Source organism: Uloborus diversus, chromosome 2 (assembly GCF_026930045.1).
Source record: "Uloborus diversus isolate 005 chromosome 2, Udiv.v.3.1, whole genome shotgun sequence".
Classification (NCBI taxonomy): Eukaryota; Metazoa; Arthropoda; class Arachnida; order Araneae; family Uloboridae; genus Uloborus; species Uloborus diversus.
Window position 1 is genome coordinate 43,897,117 of NC_072732.1, and position 17,811 is coordinate 43,914,927.

At 33.1% G+C, this 17,811-nt stretch overlaps 1 protein-coding gene across 1 annotated transcript in view; it reads left to right on the forward strand.

Moving 5' to 3' along the window:
* LOC129235260 (synaptic vesicle glycoprotein 2B-like) overlaps positions 1-17,776 on the forward strand; it is a 51,232-nt gene extending 33,456 nt beyond the window's left edge. Inside the window, exons 9-12 of the mRNA XM_054868973.1 lie at positions 815-1,106; positions 3,242-3,452; positions 15,394-15,553; positions 17,596-17,776. Coding sequence (XP_054724948.1) covers positions 815-1,106; positions 3,242-3,452; positions 15,394-15,553; positions 17,596-17,776 — 844 coding nt within the window. The remainder of the gene's footprint in view (positions 1-814; positions 1,107-3,241; positions 3,453-15,393; positions 15,554-17,595) is intronic.
* The last annotated feature ends 35 nt before the right edge of the window (positions 17,777-17,811 follow it).

Genomic DNA, 17,811 nt, shown 5'->3' on the forward strand with positions numbered 1-17,811 from the left:
TGATAATCAGCAATTCGGATAGTCGGAACTCGGATAATTTTAGTTCTACTGTATGTGTGTGTGTGTGTGTTGTGTGTAAGTCGAAGAAAATACTTCATCCTCTTTCTGAGATAAAATCCAACAAAATCCAGTCCGATTCGGATAATCAGCGATTCGGATAGTCGGAGCTCGGATAATTTTAGTTCTACTGTGTGTGTGTGTTGTTTGTAAGTCGAAGAAAATACTTCACCCTCTTTCTGAGATAAAATCCAACAAAATCAAGTCCTGTGTAACTGGGAAAAAAATGTTTTAGCTATATGTGACATCAGTGGCTGAACTTCCAAAAGCCATTGAAAATATTGTTTGTTGCCAGGCCCTAAAAGTGCGGAACTAGGCCCACAATAATTTGGAGGCCCCCTGAAGGGAGTGCAGTGGTTGATTTACAGTTTATTACCACGTCGGAATGTATATTGTTTGGGCCTCTTTGTGTATCACAGAACATGTAAATCATTTATCATGTGCATTTATGAATCCCCCTTCAAGACCCCTCATAGTTATGACATGATAAATTCGTTACTGGCAGAATGAATAAAAATTTTTGCAATTAACAAGTCATTGTTTTATTAATTATTATTTTTAAAATACATCTATTTTTCATACAGTTCTCTTTAAGAAATTTGGGGCCCTTAAGGGACATGAGGCCCCAGACTCAGGCCTAGTCAGCCTGTGTGGTAATCAGTCTCTGTTTGTTGGAATGTTTATTGTTCATAGAATGAATAGAGTTTTACGAAATAATGACTCCAAATGCATTTAAAATGTTTCTTTTTTTCCCTAGATTCTACGGTATGTCCATTTGGTTTCCAGAATACATACGCAAACTTGAAGAGGAAAAGTATGACGCCAATGCTACTGTGTATTCCCACCAATACATTCATCATAAGAATTTTACGGCTCTGTACGAGAACATTCATTTTGAAAGCAGCCGATTTAAGTACGACCGCTTCGAAAACTTGATACTAAATCACGTCATTTTCATAGATTGCACATTTGAAGATTCAACCTTTAACAAAGTTCTTTCGTCCAAAACCTTCTTTTTCAACTCAAATTTTACAAGAGTGACATTTGATGTGAGTAGATCTACTACGTACTTAATTTTAAAAGAATGTAATCAAATGATGTGCGCGTAATATCAAAATGACCATAGCTTCTAAATTTAAGAAAATGACCTTGCAAGGTTGGATAGTGCCAATTTGGCCACTTGTGGAGCGAAAAACGTTCATGGAAGTTTAAGTATTGTTTAATTGTTCATTTTATTTGATTGGCATCTTATTTTACACTAGTGGTACCCGCACGGCTTTGCCCGTAGTTGAAAATTAAAAGGTCATTCGGTTCCCCTGTATATTTACAAATAATGGATGACGAATTTCTCGCCAATTGACTATGTTCATTCGCTCTCCCATTCCACGTCATGATAATTTCGAAATTTACTCGTCCATCTTATGATAATTTTGCTCCGGACAATGTTCTCAAAATTGAAATAGAAAAAGAACAAAATCGAATTTTCGAATAATCGCTTCGAGGTGCACACCCCCATGCTACAAACTAACTTTGTGCTAAATTTCATGAAAATCGGCCGAACGATCTAGACGCTATGCGCGTCACAGAGATCCAGACATCCTACAGACATCCTTCAGAAGAGAGACTTTGAGCTTTATTATTAGTAAAGATTTCAATGGAAGTTTTATTCTTTCTTGATGACATATATAGCGGGCGGACTGTTGTAATGGATTTATAAATTGCGCACATACCTTTATTTCCGGTTGTACTTTTATTTACGATTTATTTGTATACTTAGATTAAGTAATACATTGAGGAAAATCATTTGATCATTTAACTAGCATATTCTTTTTACAGTGAAATAGCAGTGTAAACTACCGTAGATTACGCTAAATTTTATCATTCTTCAAGTGCATGATTTTGAGCACATACACTGTAGTCGCGTTTTGATTCGTGGCCTCGAAAGTTTTGGGGTCGGTCGTTGGCATATGCTTTGGGCATAAGGTACTAGAGACTTTCCCTCCTCTTCAGTACTACGCCTAAATTGTGGAAGTGTAAATTGATTGTGCTACCGTCTCAGTGCAAGCTTGAGCCGAGCTCCAGCTTTCCACTGTTTTAAGCTGTCCGGAATATTCGTCTTCGCTGTTCGAGTGAAGAAGGAAGAAGAAATAAACATATGACCTTGAATAATATGATTTAACATTGTATTTGATTAAATATATATTTTGATTGATAAAATTTGACGTTACGTGTAAAAAAGTTATTTTTATTTTTTTCGTTAATTTAAAGCACCATAACCTTTTTATCTCGACACATTTTAATAAAATGCACGCCAATAATAATAAATGAGACAAATTGTATGAATGAAAGAAGAATTGGAATGTGGGATTAGAACTTCCTTATTAAAAGATTTTATCCAGCTGTGCAACTAATCGTTAGATCTTTGAGCTATTGATTTAAACTACCTCACATAACTTATTGTGAATAAAGGTGTTTTGAACTAATAGCCGACTTGCAATTTTCTTCGCGGTTAGTTTTTCAACAACAGAAAAAAGAAATATTTTCTTAAAATCAGGTAAGAAAAAAAGGTAGATAATGTGTAAAAAACTGTAGATTACTTTGCCATTGAGTACTGAGGCATATGATCTATATATAATCTGTACTGCATAGGGGCCATTGCTTTTCGGAAAAAAAATGCTTAAGTAACTTTATTAGTGATTAATTCAGTGATAACATTATTGCCTTCTTGCAACAGATCGTAAAATATTTACAATTCTTTTTGCTCTTTTTATTGTCTACTTTAAAGAGCTGTTGTACATTTAATAAAATTTTAAAATAAATTGTAGGCAAAATGGAATAACTTTGAATTTTTGAAACGAATTCTATTATACTCATTTGCTGCTTAGAAAATCAATAACTGCTGAAAGGTTCAGGATTTTATTGACGCAAATGATCATTCTTTGCAACTATACCTATTAATGTCCTTAGATATCGACAACTCATTCATTTTGTTTTAAATTCAAGTGTCAGTATACTACGTAACTACGAAAATATTTCTTTGAAAAACTCAACTGGATTAACTTAAATGAAATAACGGTCTATATTTCATCATAACAAATAAATTTCTACGCATATCGAATGATGTTTTTTGTTGAAAACGCCGGTAACACTAACTTGATTATTTATTCACCATTTTATCTTACAGCACACAGATTTCTACGATTACCGATTTGTGAACTGCATATTCAAGAACTCCAGTTTTGACCTCCACCATGATGGATGTGGCGTGGATGTGGACCTCAACTACAATCTAACAGATGTCTTCATGGAGAACCTAATCGCACAACTTGCCATCATTCCAGGGAACATTGTTTCTTCCTTCATTCTGGATAGATTTGGGAGAGTCAAAACTATGGGTAAGTGTTGAAGCACCACCTTTGCTTAGTCCTTCATTTGTTATAGAATGGAAAAAGATATGCTCTATGCTGGTTTATCAGAAATTGTAGTCTTTTTTTCATTCGCGATAAATTTGAACAAATCAGAAATCATTCTTAAAGCTTTTGTTTTTTAGACTACTTTATTGCAAAAATAAAAGAAAGCAAATAAAAGCATGAAAGAAGGGTTAATACATCTTTGAAATGTCGTTAAAATAAAAAACAAAAGCAGAGATAAATAAACAATGAAATAAGTATTTAAAAAATTGAAAGTTGAAAAGTAAGGTTTTGAGATGGGGGAAATGTGTGTCTGTCCGTCTGTTAGCCTGTCGCACCTCCCCCATAATAACTTTTGAGGGAATATTACGATTCAAACTTTCCTCGAATGACTTTCATCCAAAAACTCACACTCCTTTGCATTGAAAAAGGTGTTCCTTGCAACGCCAAAACACATGTCTGCAGTAATTTGCAATTTTTGTGCATCAAAACGTTGGTTAATTGATTCACTTGATTAAATATTGTGGTTCAAAACATTTCGGCGAGGACACCTCATTCCTATGCTTAACTTTTTGATTGGAAGAATTTTTCGTTCAATTTTGAACTATTCAAAATGTTTTAGCATAGCACCTACGGGAAAATGTACGGCAAACATAGAACATGAACTTAAAAGCGGATTTGCTTCAAACAGCTCTTGCTCCAAAGAGCTTTGATGAAAAACAAATTCATAAACCCACGTTCAAAGAGAAAAAAAATGATTATTATTATCGCCTATAATGATAGTTAAAGTAAATACAGATCTTGAACTTAAAGGCGAATTTTCATAAAACAAACTTTGTTGAAAAAAGCTCTTGACGAAGACGTTTGAAAACTTTTTTTTGAAGCATCACAAACATCGAACTCTACCATGAAACTTATGTTTCTCAAAAGATTTAAAAACAACCATTACCAAATCATAATCACCGTAAAAGTAATTAACAATTTTAAATAATATTTTCGATAAAAACATAAAATCAAAACATTAAATTAGTTAAAATAGTGCAAAGAATTCACGTATTTAAACTTTTAAGCTGATATATAATAAATCTTACGTTCTTGCTTCTCATCCCATCCGATAAAAGAGCCGTAACTCGAAAAGAGAGCTTGTGAAGTTAAAGAACTTTAATTAAAAGCCAGATTTCTTCATACATTAAGCTTCGAAGTTTCGTCTTTCGCTGACATTGCAGTTGACAAGGTAGTTGAATTCACCGCGTTGATTAATTGCTATGTTTACAATAGTCTTGAATTAAGATCTCAATTTAAATAAGTGTTTCTCAGTTTTTAATTGAAATCCGACGGGAACGGAAAAAGAAGAATATACCTGATTAATCCATTGTCACGAGACCGTTTTAGTGAATGAACTTATCACTAATTACATGGTTTTCTACTGCAATTAGTTTAATGTTTTGGATAAATATTCATTGAGGACGGAATGGGGCGAAAGACATAAACGGCGAAGAAAATTACTCTGGACAGTTTGCGAACAGAGTTATCTTTTTTTTTCCTAATGGGGGCTGCTTTAGGCGCATTAGCCTTTTGCATGCCTAGTGCTATCCACCAATATGGCATTCAGTCTTTCATGTGGCACCATTATAACGCGGATGTCAATAGCACATATAGTTTTGACGCCTAGTTTGCACCAGATGGAGGTGCCTGGGTTCTCTTTGATGCGAAATTGCATTAGGGATTGAATTTTGTTGAGGCATGCAAAGTCAAACGAATACCTAAGGGATTTTTTCCACCACGCAGAAACGTACGACATGAGCGCTGATGATTATCTGTGTCTTGAAAGTTCGTGAAAACAAGACCCCAAGTCATGGGATAGATTTTAAAGCAAAGCATTGGAAGAAATCAGGTTTTTTTTTTTTTTTTTGCTTGTTTCAAGCAAAACGTGCCAACCACTTGTCGTCGTTGAGTCACGTGACTTGGGGTCCTTGGGTCAGCTTTGCTAAGCAATTAATTGAACTTTCTCCCTGCATTTACTAATTCCTGCTCTAAGATCAGAACTCGGGACCACGGCGCAGATGGCCAACTCCATACCTCCACGCCACCCAGCCAACGTACAATTATATAAATTATAATATAAAAATTTAAGCACAAAGGACTGAAACAGTACTTTTATTGTGCGAACTATATAGGCGGGTAAGAATGTTAATGGAATGGATTTGTCTTCCTCTTTAGTTTCTCTTCTAAGTGAACAACCTGGACCAAAACCTGTCAAAATTTACCGCCTACTAGGAGCATACGAAAATTCCTCACTAACTGAAACTGCTGTTCGGTGTGTAAGCGGTGATGCATATAGCCCGGTCAAAATAGACCAAAAGAAAGCGAAAGTTCGGAAAAATTCCCATAAAGCTGAAAATTGGTACAGACCTTAAGAACATCATTATACATGAAATGTCAAAAGTCCTCATCGATCCGAGTGGAGCTAAAAATTTTATGCAAGGTCAAAGGTCAAAAATTTTTCATATAGATCTCTTAAACGATAATTGTTAGCGAAAAAATGGAGGTTACAAAGTTTGAAAGGTATGCAATTGTGTACAAACAAGTGGGGATTCCGAGGATGGGTCATGGGGTCATACCTTCCACCCTAAAGCTACTAAATATAGGTTAAAATGGCATTGGAGACATATTTAAAAAAAAAACCCCTTAGACCCCTTATTTGTACTCCTATTTGGTACTTTGACTATGAAATTAACACAAATATAGTTAAGGACAGCACTAAAGTGAAGTGTCAGAAGTCCCCATCGATCCCGGTGGAGCTAAAAATTTTATTCAAGGTCAAAGGTCAAAAACCGATTTTTCGCAACTATCTCTTAAACGGTAAGTGTTATTGTAAAAATAGGGGATACAAAGATTGAAAATTAATAGATAATTACTAAATAATTAATAGATAATTATGCACAAACGGGAGGGGATTCAGTGGATGGGTCAAGGGGTCATACCCCCGTCTCCCTAAAGCGATAAAATAAAGTCTAAAACTGCAGTTCAAGGACTCAAAATTTCTAAAAATTCACCCTAAAATCCCAATTTTTGTCCAAATATTGTACTTTGACTATGAAATTACCATAGAAATAATTAGAGACATCATTATAAATGAAATTTCAAATGTTCCCAACGAATCCCAGTGGAGCTAAACGTTTTATTCAAGGTCGAAGCTCAGAAAATCAATTTTTCACAAATATCTCTTAAACGGTAAGTGTCTTAAAATAGAGGATACAAAGTTTGAAAACTATGCATTTATGTACATACGAGCGGAGATTTAGAGGCTGTGCCTTGGTGGTCTTACCCCCAGCCCTCCCCCCCCCTCCCCGTAAGCGACAAAATTAAAGCTGCATTTTGATGACATATTTCGTTGACCTTAAACCCCCTATTTGTGCCCTAAAATTACTTTGATCCCTTTCTGATAACAAGTACTTCCGAAACCAGAAACTGGATCTGCCCTAGGTGTTAAAAAAGCCCAATATTTGTGACCCCCCCCCCCCCAATAAATGATAACATTCGTAAGGTATCGCAGTTTTTGAAACTTGGAAATAGTACTGAAGCTCTTTTTCTTTCTTTCGAGTGACCTCGAGAAACTACACTTGACCGCTATGCCTATCCCCTCTTACGATTCACACCCCCCCCCCTTCAAATTGAAAAGATCAAATTACATTCAGGGGAGAGTGGATGCGCTTAGATTCCTTTGTATGAGCAAAGTCAGTCGCACAAGTGCTCCTATTAACAGGGAGTAATTCTTTGTTGTGAAAAGTCGGGTTTATTGATACTATTTTTGATATGAATACGTACCCTTAGCAAATAATTCTTCAAAGATGCCGGAAGATTGCTTCATTTGCAATAAATCTTTGACTGACAGTGAAATTGTTACTGTTGAACGCGGACTAAAATCTATAATTGATTCAAGTAGTGCAAGGAACGATGGGTTTGTTGAATACTTGAAAGACAAACAGTCGGTGGATCAGTTCATGTAGTGTCGCAAAATGTACACCCGAAAGTGGGCATTGCGGCAGCTAAAAGACAACAAGAGACAGAGGCCAGTACATCTCTGAGTAGTCCACCTCGTACTAGAGTCCTATCAGGTGAGACAACATTTTGTTTTAAAAACGGTTGCTTATTTTGTTATGATGAAGCAAATGAAGAGACTGAAAAGAAAAAACAGCAGAATATACGGCGTAGAATTTGTCAAGTTGCTACTCTTTCCTTTAAAGATACTATTCTAAAGATTGCACATAATCGTTCAGTGGACGTAGCAAAAAATTGTTATTGCACGCATACAATATGAATACGATTTAGTTGCTGCTGAAGCGGAGTACCATTCTAATTGCTACACTTCATTTCTAAAGCGTTCTGTAGGTCTTAAAGCAGGTCGTCCTGAAAATCCCGCTGTTACTATGGCGATGACAGAAATATTTGATTATATTGAAAATAATGATGATTGTCGGTTTTCACTGTAAGAACTAAAAAATATTGTTAAAACTGAAATCCCAGATGATAAAACAATCAAAAACAGATTAAAGTTAAGGTATGGCAATAGAATGATTATAACCGAGAAACGTGGAAGTTTAGCAATGATTTGTTTACACTCAGCACGATATACTGAACAAAGCTTGGTACGAAAATAAAATTAAAAAAAAAACAGCAAAAGGGGAAAGATTTAGGGTACTTAAGACTGCGGCAGAAATTATTCAAGAAGATATTCAATCTGTCGTGTGCGACACTAACAATTATCCCCCGCCATGTCAAATGTTTGAAAATATTAATAGTGACATTCCGGAGTCATTGACTTATTTTTTGAAGCAAATTATCTTAAAAAGAAAACGATCTAAATTGGAACATTTGAAATTAATATGTACTAGTGTCAGCCACTGTATTATGGCTGCTGTTCGTCCTAGATCTTTCATCTCGATATTACAATTGGGTCTCTCAGTTTTTTTTCATCGACGATTTGGATCTAAACGTTTGATACAAATTTTCTCGTCTTTTGGTTTAAGTGCTTCGTATAATGATACTATGGCGTATGAGGCGGCTACAGTGTTTAACCATCAGTCACATATTTTACCACCAGAAACCGGAAACTGCGTATTCAATAAAATACGCAGCAGACAATGCTGGTATTAACGTACACACTTTAGATGGCCATAACACTCTACACATAATGGGCATGATCCAAATTATTGCTCCTAGAAGTTCAGTTTTAGCAGAAGATCCTTTATCGCGAATGAAACAAATTATTTCAGCGAAAGATTTTGCAGAAAAAGATCATGTGCCAACACAAGAGTACCACGATAATGGTGTAGTAGGATATAGTAAAATAACTGCTCAGAATTTTGCTTATGAAAGTGATACAACTTCTTTCTTACTCTGGAAAATAGATTTGTTATGGTTGTATGGGAACTGGAATAATTTATCGCTATCAGGTTGGAACGGTTATATTGAAGGTTTAACAAAGAATAATATGGATTTTTCAATGTCTAGAATTTTGTTCTTACCATTTATTCACCAACCTGCAAATGACTACAATATTATATACACTACTTTACTTTGTGCTTTGGAGAATACAAAGCATTACTTAATACTTTTGATCAACCTTTGTATGCAAAGGCTAGAGAAATTGTTGCTGCTGCACCTGAAGAATCTGATTAGGGATAATAGGTACTGAGAGGCATCTTATATCCGTTAAATAAGGGATAATGTTGTACTTGTTTCACCATTTTCACATAATTTGAACCAGAAAGAGTTGAACTTCATATAAAAACGTCTTTTCAACATATTGTATAATATACAAATTAATATGCGCTTTTTATAATAACAGTTATGTTTTGAAAAAATTGCAAAAAAAAAAAAAAAAACATTTTTTTGACCTTTGACCGTGCATAAAATGTTTATATTAAGTGGGATCGATGGGGATTTTTTATATTTCATTTATAATTGTGTATTTTGTGTCTCTGCCAATTTTCAGCTCTATGTGAATTTTTCCGATTTTTTAAGTTTTTCTTGTTTATTTTGACCTTTGACCTTCCATAAAATTTTTAGTTCAAGTGGAATCGATGGGAATTTTTCATATATCATTCACAATGATGCATTTAAAGTCTGTACCAATTTTCAGCACTGTATGAATGTTTTCAATTTTTTTTAAAAAAAATTCAATTTTGACCTTTGACCTTGCATAAAATTTTTAGCTCCACTCGGGTCGATGAGGACTTTTGACATTTCAGTTATAATGATGTTCTTAAGGTCTGTACCAATTTTCAGCTTTATGGGAATTTTTCCGAACTCGAATGTCTATTTTGACCGGGCTAATATGTATGTCGTGTTTACATGAATACCCCCGAGTTTTAATCAGTCCCAACGAGCGAAACAGCAGTGAAACGGCATGGTGCAACCAGGCTTAAAATTAAAAAAACGATACCTTTCTAAAATTAATTAAGTTTCGTAACTTGCGAATAGTCGACTAGCTAATTTTTTTGATTGTCAATAATATTAGGTTATTCTGACACCATCCACTGACAAACTACGATAGTCATTTCGTTTGTTTCTTTTTTAAATGTAAGGTTATAATTATTGAAATCAAAAACGTGCCTTCCGGCAATTCGAGTCGGGCAAAGCGTGTATAGGATTTAATCATATATTTATTTATAATTCCTTGACTTGTGTGTTGAATTACATCTTATATTTCAAAAGGTTGAGTATAACTTTAAGAAGTGATTTTTTAGGATGGCAATTAATTAGTCTATTAATTTAATCAGTTATTTATGTTTTATAAACATAATTATAAACAGTCTTTATGTTTTATAAACAAATGTGCTAACTTTAAATTGGATAAGTACAACTGCTTTATATATTTTTTTAAAATGGCATGTAGCTAGGAAACTATTTTAATCATTTATAGCTTCATATTTTATTAGCAAACCAAAATTAGTTAAGCTTATCCGCTTTGGACGGCTCCCTTGTAGGGCAAATCAGGTTTTTCCAATGTTTGTAAAGTTTGATAATAAATAAATATTGCATTTGAAATAATACAAAAATCACATTTTATTTTGAAGTTCAACATAGGAAATAAAACCGAAATTGTTGCGATAAAATCCAAAAACTATAATTTTTGAGCGTTCTTGGAAAACCTACCCGCTTTGGGCCACCCTCCCCTACTTGTTTTTCCAGTATATGACGATCGACTGATAATATTAGTAATTATTCAACTGCTTTTTGTAAAGTCAGACACAAAATGTATTACATATTTATAAACTTAAATTGGCGCAAGCATTGTCTATTGTCATAAGTCACGTTATGCATTATTTATTAAGTTGCAAGTAATTTTTTATAAACGTTGCTCTATAATATGCTCATAAAACTTGATGTGTATTTAAAAAGCACCTTTATTTAAATAAACATCTTTCTCTTGGAATTAAAATGTACACATTCCTGATTTTTTTTTCAACTGTTTTTACAATTCCGGCAATTACTTGAAACTATGTTGGGATTATTTATCAGGGGTGCCTACCTGGAGGGGGAGGAGGTGTCATGGCTCAGACTGGGCCATTGAAAATTTTAGCGGGTCGTTTGGCGGGGTATTTTTTTTTTTTTCTTTTTTCTAGTTCTAGCTTTTGGGGACTCTTGCCTTGAAAAGGGAGCCTTCATGGTATTTTGAGTGGGATGCGCCTTTTGCTCTTAGGGGTAATAGACACCCCTGTATTTATTCCACTCTCATTCTAACCACGGCATAAGTCTTTCATTTCAACAGGGCAATCTCATCCTCATATACGTATATAATAGCCAATGATCGAGTATCGCTCCTGACGGACGTCATCAACAATGAAACTAGCGCGAAGTCATGATAATTTGATAAATGTTTAGGTAATGTTTAAAATGTAGGTAAAGGCTTTATTGTGACAAGGCTGAACTGGATAAGGTAACTTAACTGTTTTACTGGTAAGATTCATTTCAGGGGAATGAAGAAACGAAAATGTGGTCACAAAAGAAGCTATCTACTGGAGTTTAGGGTTAATTCAATGGAGTTAAGGTTAGAATTTCAACTATCAAAATATCACCGAACAGGCAATTGCTTCGTTCAAATGTAGAAGTAATTTTCACCCGTCATATCTTGGCGGGCGATTTTCTAGTTGGTAATAATAATTAAATTACTAGCATGTAATGCATAATTCGATGGTATTATTAATCATATACATTTAACTTAACACTTTTGTCAATTTCGCTAAATACAATAGCAACACGATTTCGCAAACGTGATGACCCTACAGAAAGATTTTTAGCTGAAAATAGAAAATATACTGCATATTTTATTTCGCTGAACATGTTCACCTCATTTAAAATGCACTTAATTCACGGCTACTTGTGAGAAGATTATTGTCAAGACATGGGAAAAAATCGCTAAAATAATTGATAAATGATTTTGGCCACCTTTCAACTCTAAAACAAGATTCTTCGACAAGTTGAACAATCATTAATGGGTCATTCCATGCGAAATTAGCAAATCAGCTGTGGCTGACATGTCACAGATTTCAATGAAAATTTTTATTTAGGCAAACCATGTATATCTATGAGGGAATGCAAAATATGGAAGTTTTAAAACTGTTAGTTGCTTTGTTATTGAAATTAGAAATTGATGCTTAAGCTAAGCCTAAATTTTCAGACTTCATTGCTGCCAGTTTATGACTCAATAACTCCATAAGTTATAAACGTACACTTAAAAAATAAATATTTTCGCATTTTTTAAACAAATCTCTATTGAGAAAGAGAAAAGTAAAATTTACTCGGATCTTTTTTTGAATCTGAAATATTAACAAAGATTGAAATTTTGCCAATTTACTTCAGATTTCAAATCACTATTCTAGCTCATTTAATGAAAAAATAACAGTAAAAATGATTCAGATTGAAAAACTATCTATAAGTAACTATCTGCTCTAATTTAGTAACTGTTTATGAATTTCTTGATGACGAAATTGTACTTAAAAAAATCGAAAATTTCCAAAAATTTCATTTTTTCCTCTATTTTAGATGTTTTTTGAAGATGAGGGAATGCTTTAAATTTACTCAATTTTTTTTACATAATGTATTGAAGTGTCTTTTAGATGCTACTAAATTTTAATCATTGGTATCAACGTATTTTTTGTTACTAGAGTAACTTGAACTAAGGTAAAATTTCATTAGTTACTTCTTTTTATTTTGTAAGTTTAGCAAAACAACCATTTCTTTCGTGTTTCATTTTCTAAAAAGGATGTTTATGAAGTACATGCTGAAATGTACATTTTTTAAAATTGAAATAAATGTCGATTTTACTTGCTTTTGTATCATTTAGTCGTTTATCCAGTTCTTTGAATTCTCGTAATTTCACATAAGAGTCAATCCATACAGGTTCCATACAGTATAAACTACTCATTCATGTCCAAATATTTCTAAGTTATCAAATTAAAATAATTATTTTGAAAATTACAGTATGTTTTTTCAGTATAATGTATTATATAGGACACAATAAACGTAATTTAAGAATGTGCCATGAAGTTTTCACACTTTTTATTTCTGTTTTAGTGTGTGAATTGACCAGCAAAATTGCTTCATTTCAAAAACCTGTATCTTTTTTACAAACCAAATACAAAAAAAAAAAAAAAAAAAAAAAAAACAATATGTATAACATGTATAGAACTTGAATAGAATATTCAATTGGCCAGGAAATTTTATTTTTAATTCAATCCCCTTTTGGTTTACTGGGGTCTAAAAATGTCATTTTTGTCATTTTTCCGATTTTTGAGGAGCTATAATCTATAAAGGGTACACAAACACACAGCAACAGTTACATATTCTTTTTAGCATGGTTCCAGTGATTAGTTTTTGCCGTACTTCATTTTGTGTTTCCGTCCCCTAAGTGAGTTATCCCCCTTTGAAATGAGTAAAATTTTTACATTTGGCCTTGAACTTTAACCTCTTGCCATTATTTTAATTATTAACTTACAGCTACGTAACGCAGAATGTAAGACTATCAACTTATGCACTTTAACATCAAAGCGTTAAATTAACTGTCATAAATGTAATTCAAATAGATTTTGGCCAAAATGCAAAGGTCTAAAAGTCCCATTTTTGACTACGAAAATCACTTTTGATGACCTCTAAAAAATCAAAGGTCTTGAGAGAAAAAATAAAAGTGATTTTAAACATCTTTCATATGCAGCTTTTAGGGATATGAATTTCAAAAAAAATTGAAAATGGTCGAGCGCAACCATCCGTCGAATCTGTATGGATTGACCCATAAAACAGAAAGAAAATGCTATTTTTCTGAATTTTATTTTACGTTTGGAAATCAAAAACCAATTTCGAGTTTCTTCAAGCAAATAGTAGAAACACAGCTCTACATTCTTGAAAAATTTTAAAGTTGTCTGAATTTTCCCTCATTTGAATTTTTGTGTGTACGTGAAGGGGAAAATCATCATTTTACAAAATGTCACTACGTTTAAAACTGATTTTGAACACAAATGAGTTAAAATACAACTTCAAAAGTAAGGTATTTCTTTTATGATACTTAGCACATTATTGGGTATTAATTTCATCAAAGCTAATGCATTCCTTAAAGATAGAGATTAAAAAATAAAATGCTTAATTATGAGAAAATTGAAATATTTTCAGTTTTTGAAACTCTGTTAAAAGTTAACTATGATAATTTTGAAAATTTTACTGATATCAGATTGATTACCCTACTCCATAGATTGCAAAAACATATAACTTTTATGTTTTCATTAAATAGTTAATAAGATACAAGCCTTCAAAAGTGCAACATTTAGCATTTATGAGAATGCTGTTCAATTTGACCAATTTTCAATCGCATGTAACTATTTAAATAAAAAATTTTAAGCAAAAATATTTTAGACATTTTTATCTAGGCATAAAAGGAACCTGTATACCAAATTTCATAAAAATCTGTTACCATGCGGCCACCACTTTTTTGCGAATTTTGCTCATTTCGCATGAAATGACCCTAATGCAATTTCCTATGCAAAGAAAACGACTTGTACAGTATCAAAACTTTGTCGGAAAGTTCAGAGATTTCGGTTAAATATGTTCGCTATAAACTTCACTTAGTGATTTAGTTTCGAATTTAACAATCGTCTTTAATGTTTATTATCATTAAATGAAGCTTCTTTAGTGTTAATGTATATAAATGTGAAAGGCTGAACTTATTTTTTAAGAGCATTGTTCTAGCAGAGATACGATAAAATTTAGCGAGTCATTCTAAAACATTCCTTGTGATTAATTTTTATACATTGTGCCTTATGAAGTGTTTTTCTTATGTTTGTAGCTTCAGTATAATATAAGAAATGAATTTCTTTTCTAGTTTTAACTTTCAAATATTTTTCCAAAAAAAATCTAGGTACTTTGAAAAAAAATAATCTAAAAATTAATTTGAAAGAAAAGTACTCTAGTGGCACATTTTCTTAATTTGCCATACAAAATGCTCAAAAGGTATGCAGAAACTGGTTATTTTAAGGCAAAAGTTACAACTTAGGGGCTCATTTAACTCGATTTTGTTCGACTCTATCAAAGTCCATCTACCAGTAGCGCAGCCAGAAAATTCCTTCTGGGTGGGGGGCAAAGTAAATTACCGTATGTGCGATTAGTTGATAAAATTGGTCGAATTCAATTTCATCAAGTTCTGTTAGAGTTGAATGACCCCCTAAAACTTGTTTCGAATGACTTAAAGCAATAAACTTTAAATTTTCATCTCTGTTTTCAGCTATTTGAACTTCGTAAGTTTTCTTCGTGACTGAAAACACAATATTTCAATTTTTAGATTAATAGCTTATGAGCTAACGTAATTAATATACCTATTGCTGTATTTTATAGTTATTGATATATTGAAATGTAATAGTTACTTTTTTTTTAGCGACATCACTGTTTTTGACAAGCTTGAGCGCTTTCTTCATTTGGTTTCTTGACACCAGAACAACTGTCATTGCTTTTGAAGCTCTGTTCAATTTCATCTCAATATCTGGATGGAATGCTGTTGATGTTATCACTACAGAATCTTATCCAGTTACATTAAGGTAATAAGATTTAAACATCATTCTCCTGTCATTAACGTCTGCAAAACCATTTTGAAAGTCAGGGCAAGGTGATCCCCATTATTAAAGGGTTATTTCGAAGTTTTTTTTATTTCGGGAATGTACCGTCTGTTTTCATTAGCCGAGACCTTCCACCAGTTTGCGCATGCGTCAGGTCTGCTCTAATTTTTTCAAAATAGGGAGGGAAATGCGGAAGTAAAAGGTACAAAATGACGTGTTCAGCAGTTCCTCCAAAGTAGCGTCGAAAAAGACAGAGATAGCAAGTGCGAGCGGAAAGTGTCCATCCTCAACCTATCGCCCCTCTTTAAAATGGAATCCATCCCGAGTGTTAGTCTTTGCTTTCAAAAACGGACAGTATCTTTTGTTTTATTTTGAATTAAAACATTCAGCTGACGGATCTACAATTTGTTTTTGACTAACTTAACACCTCTGAGTCCAAAACTAATCCTAATTTTAGTCTATCATATCAAGTTTTAAAGCTACATTGGGATCAAAACGACCAATTCACATTTTTGAAAAGCTATATAGGACAAATAAGAAAACAGATTTTAAAGAAATCAACGATCATTAAATTTTGCACTCACAAATTAAAAAACTTCTCTTTGATGTTACTGTTAAGCACGGAATTATTCTACATTTCTTATTGAGCCTTTTGCTTTTTGCAGTGGCAATAGAGTGAATTAAAATTTTTCTCACAGATAATAATTTTAAACAATAAACATTTTATTTTAATTTAAAATGAATTATACTTGCCAATAGGAGAGCAGTAAGGCATCCTGTGATATGTGCTCTCTTGTGGAAATAAGCAGCATTCAAGTAAGGTGTAGGAGAAAAAACATGATCTGTCAAACGAAAATAACTGAAGTTTTGAAATCAGCAGACCAATTAAGCTCTCAGAATTTAATAGATGAACATCAACAGAAATTGTGTTCAGAAGAAACAAGGAGATTTTGCGCACAAAAAAAGTAAAAATAGTAACCACCAAACCACCCACATATAACCCACCAAAATAATAAAAAGCACTCTTGATGCCATTGTCTTGCTAAACTATTCATGAACAATTGTGACAAAATTTGTTGGTTATGCATTTGCATTTTTGTTTTGCTTTTACGCTTTAATGTAATGTAACAGTTGTAACAATGTTTTTGCGCAATTAGTCCTTCCAGGATCAGAGAGATTGCGCACATGGGTAAGAGAGGTTGCTGTTAATAATAACTGTCCAATTAAATTGTTAACAACAATAATTACATTTAAACCGTAATGCAAAGTTTTTGTATACAACCATTATTGTTGTGGGAGTAAATATTTTAGCCTAATCACTAAGCGAATCAGAAAATGCATAATTGTTAGAAAGAACGTAATCACTATAATTTAAGAAACAAATTGAAAGAAACAAAAAAAAGAAACGTCAGAAAATATACAAAATTTAACTTTAAAATTGTCCATTTTCGTTTTACAATACAAGATAACGAAAATTAGCCGCGGTATCTCTCCTACCATGTAAACGAATGGCAACAGTGCGCCACGAAAACTTCTATTTCGGTAGGAGAGATTGCGTGGTCTATTTTTTGAACAAGACCGCTACTCGAAAGAACTACTGGTGCTATCATGATTCGTCTAGGAAAGGAGCTTCATGAGAAGCCTGTGGATCAATGTTATTTTGTTTAATTGCCGCTGTTCTATAACTTCAAAAGGTTTTGTAATGAAGGCACAAATTGTCAAAATAAAAAGAAAAAGAAACTGAAATCCCGAAATTTACACAAGTGAAATTCATGAAAAACAATTTAAATGATTTATTTTTTGATTGATTTGCTGGATTTTTTGGATTTTATTTACAATGCATATACATTTTTCTTTCACTTGCCTTGCTTTCAGAGAATCTAATTTATTACCTTTCACTTAAAATAGACGTTATTTATTTTCATTGACAATAAGATTTTATCGATAACTTTCATGAGTTTACTCATAAATGTATTTTCTAATCATGAAATGAAATTTTTCATCTTAACTTTTGGCATTTTCAGGGCAACAGGGTATGGTTTGCTAAGTGCAATCAGCCGAGTGGCAGCTATTTTGGGCAATTTTACTTTTGCTTATTACATCAACATCAGCAAAGCTCTGCCTATTTTGACAACAGCAGCGGTTCTTCTTGTAGGAGCCATATGCTCCCTAAAGTTAGATGAAACAAAGGATGCACTAATGTGAGAAAATGAACTTGTGTAAAAGGAGAACTCTGGTCC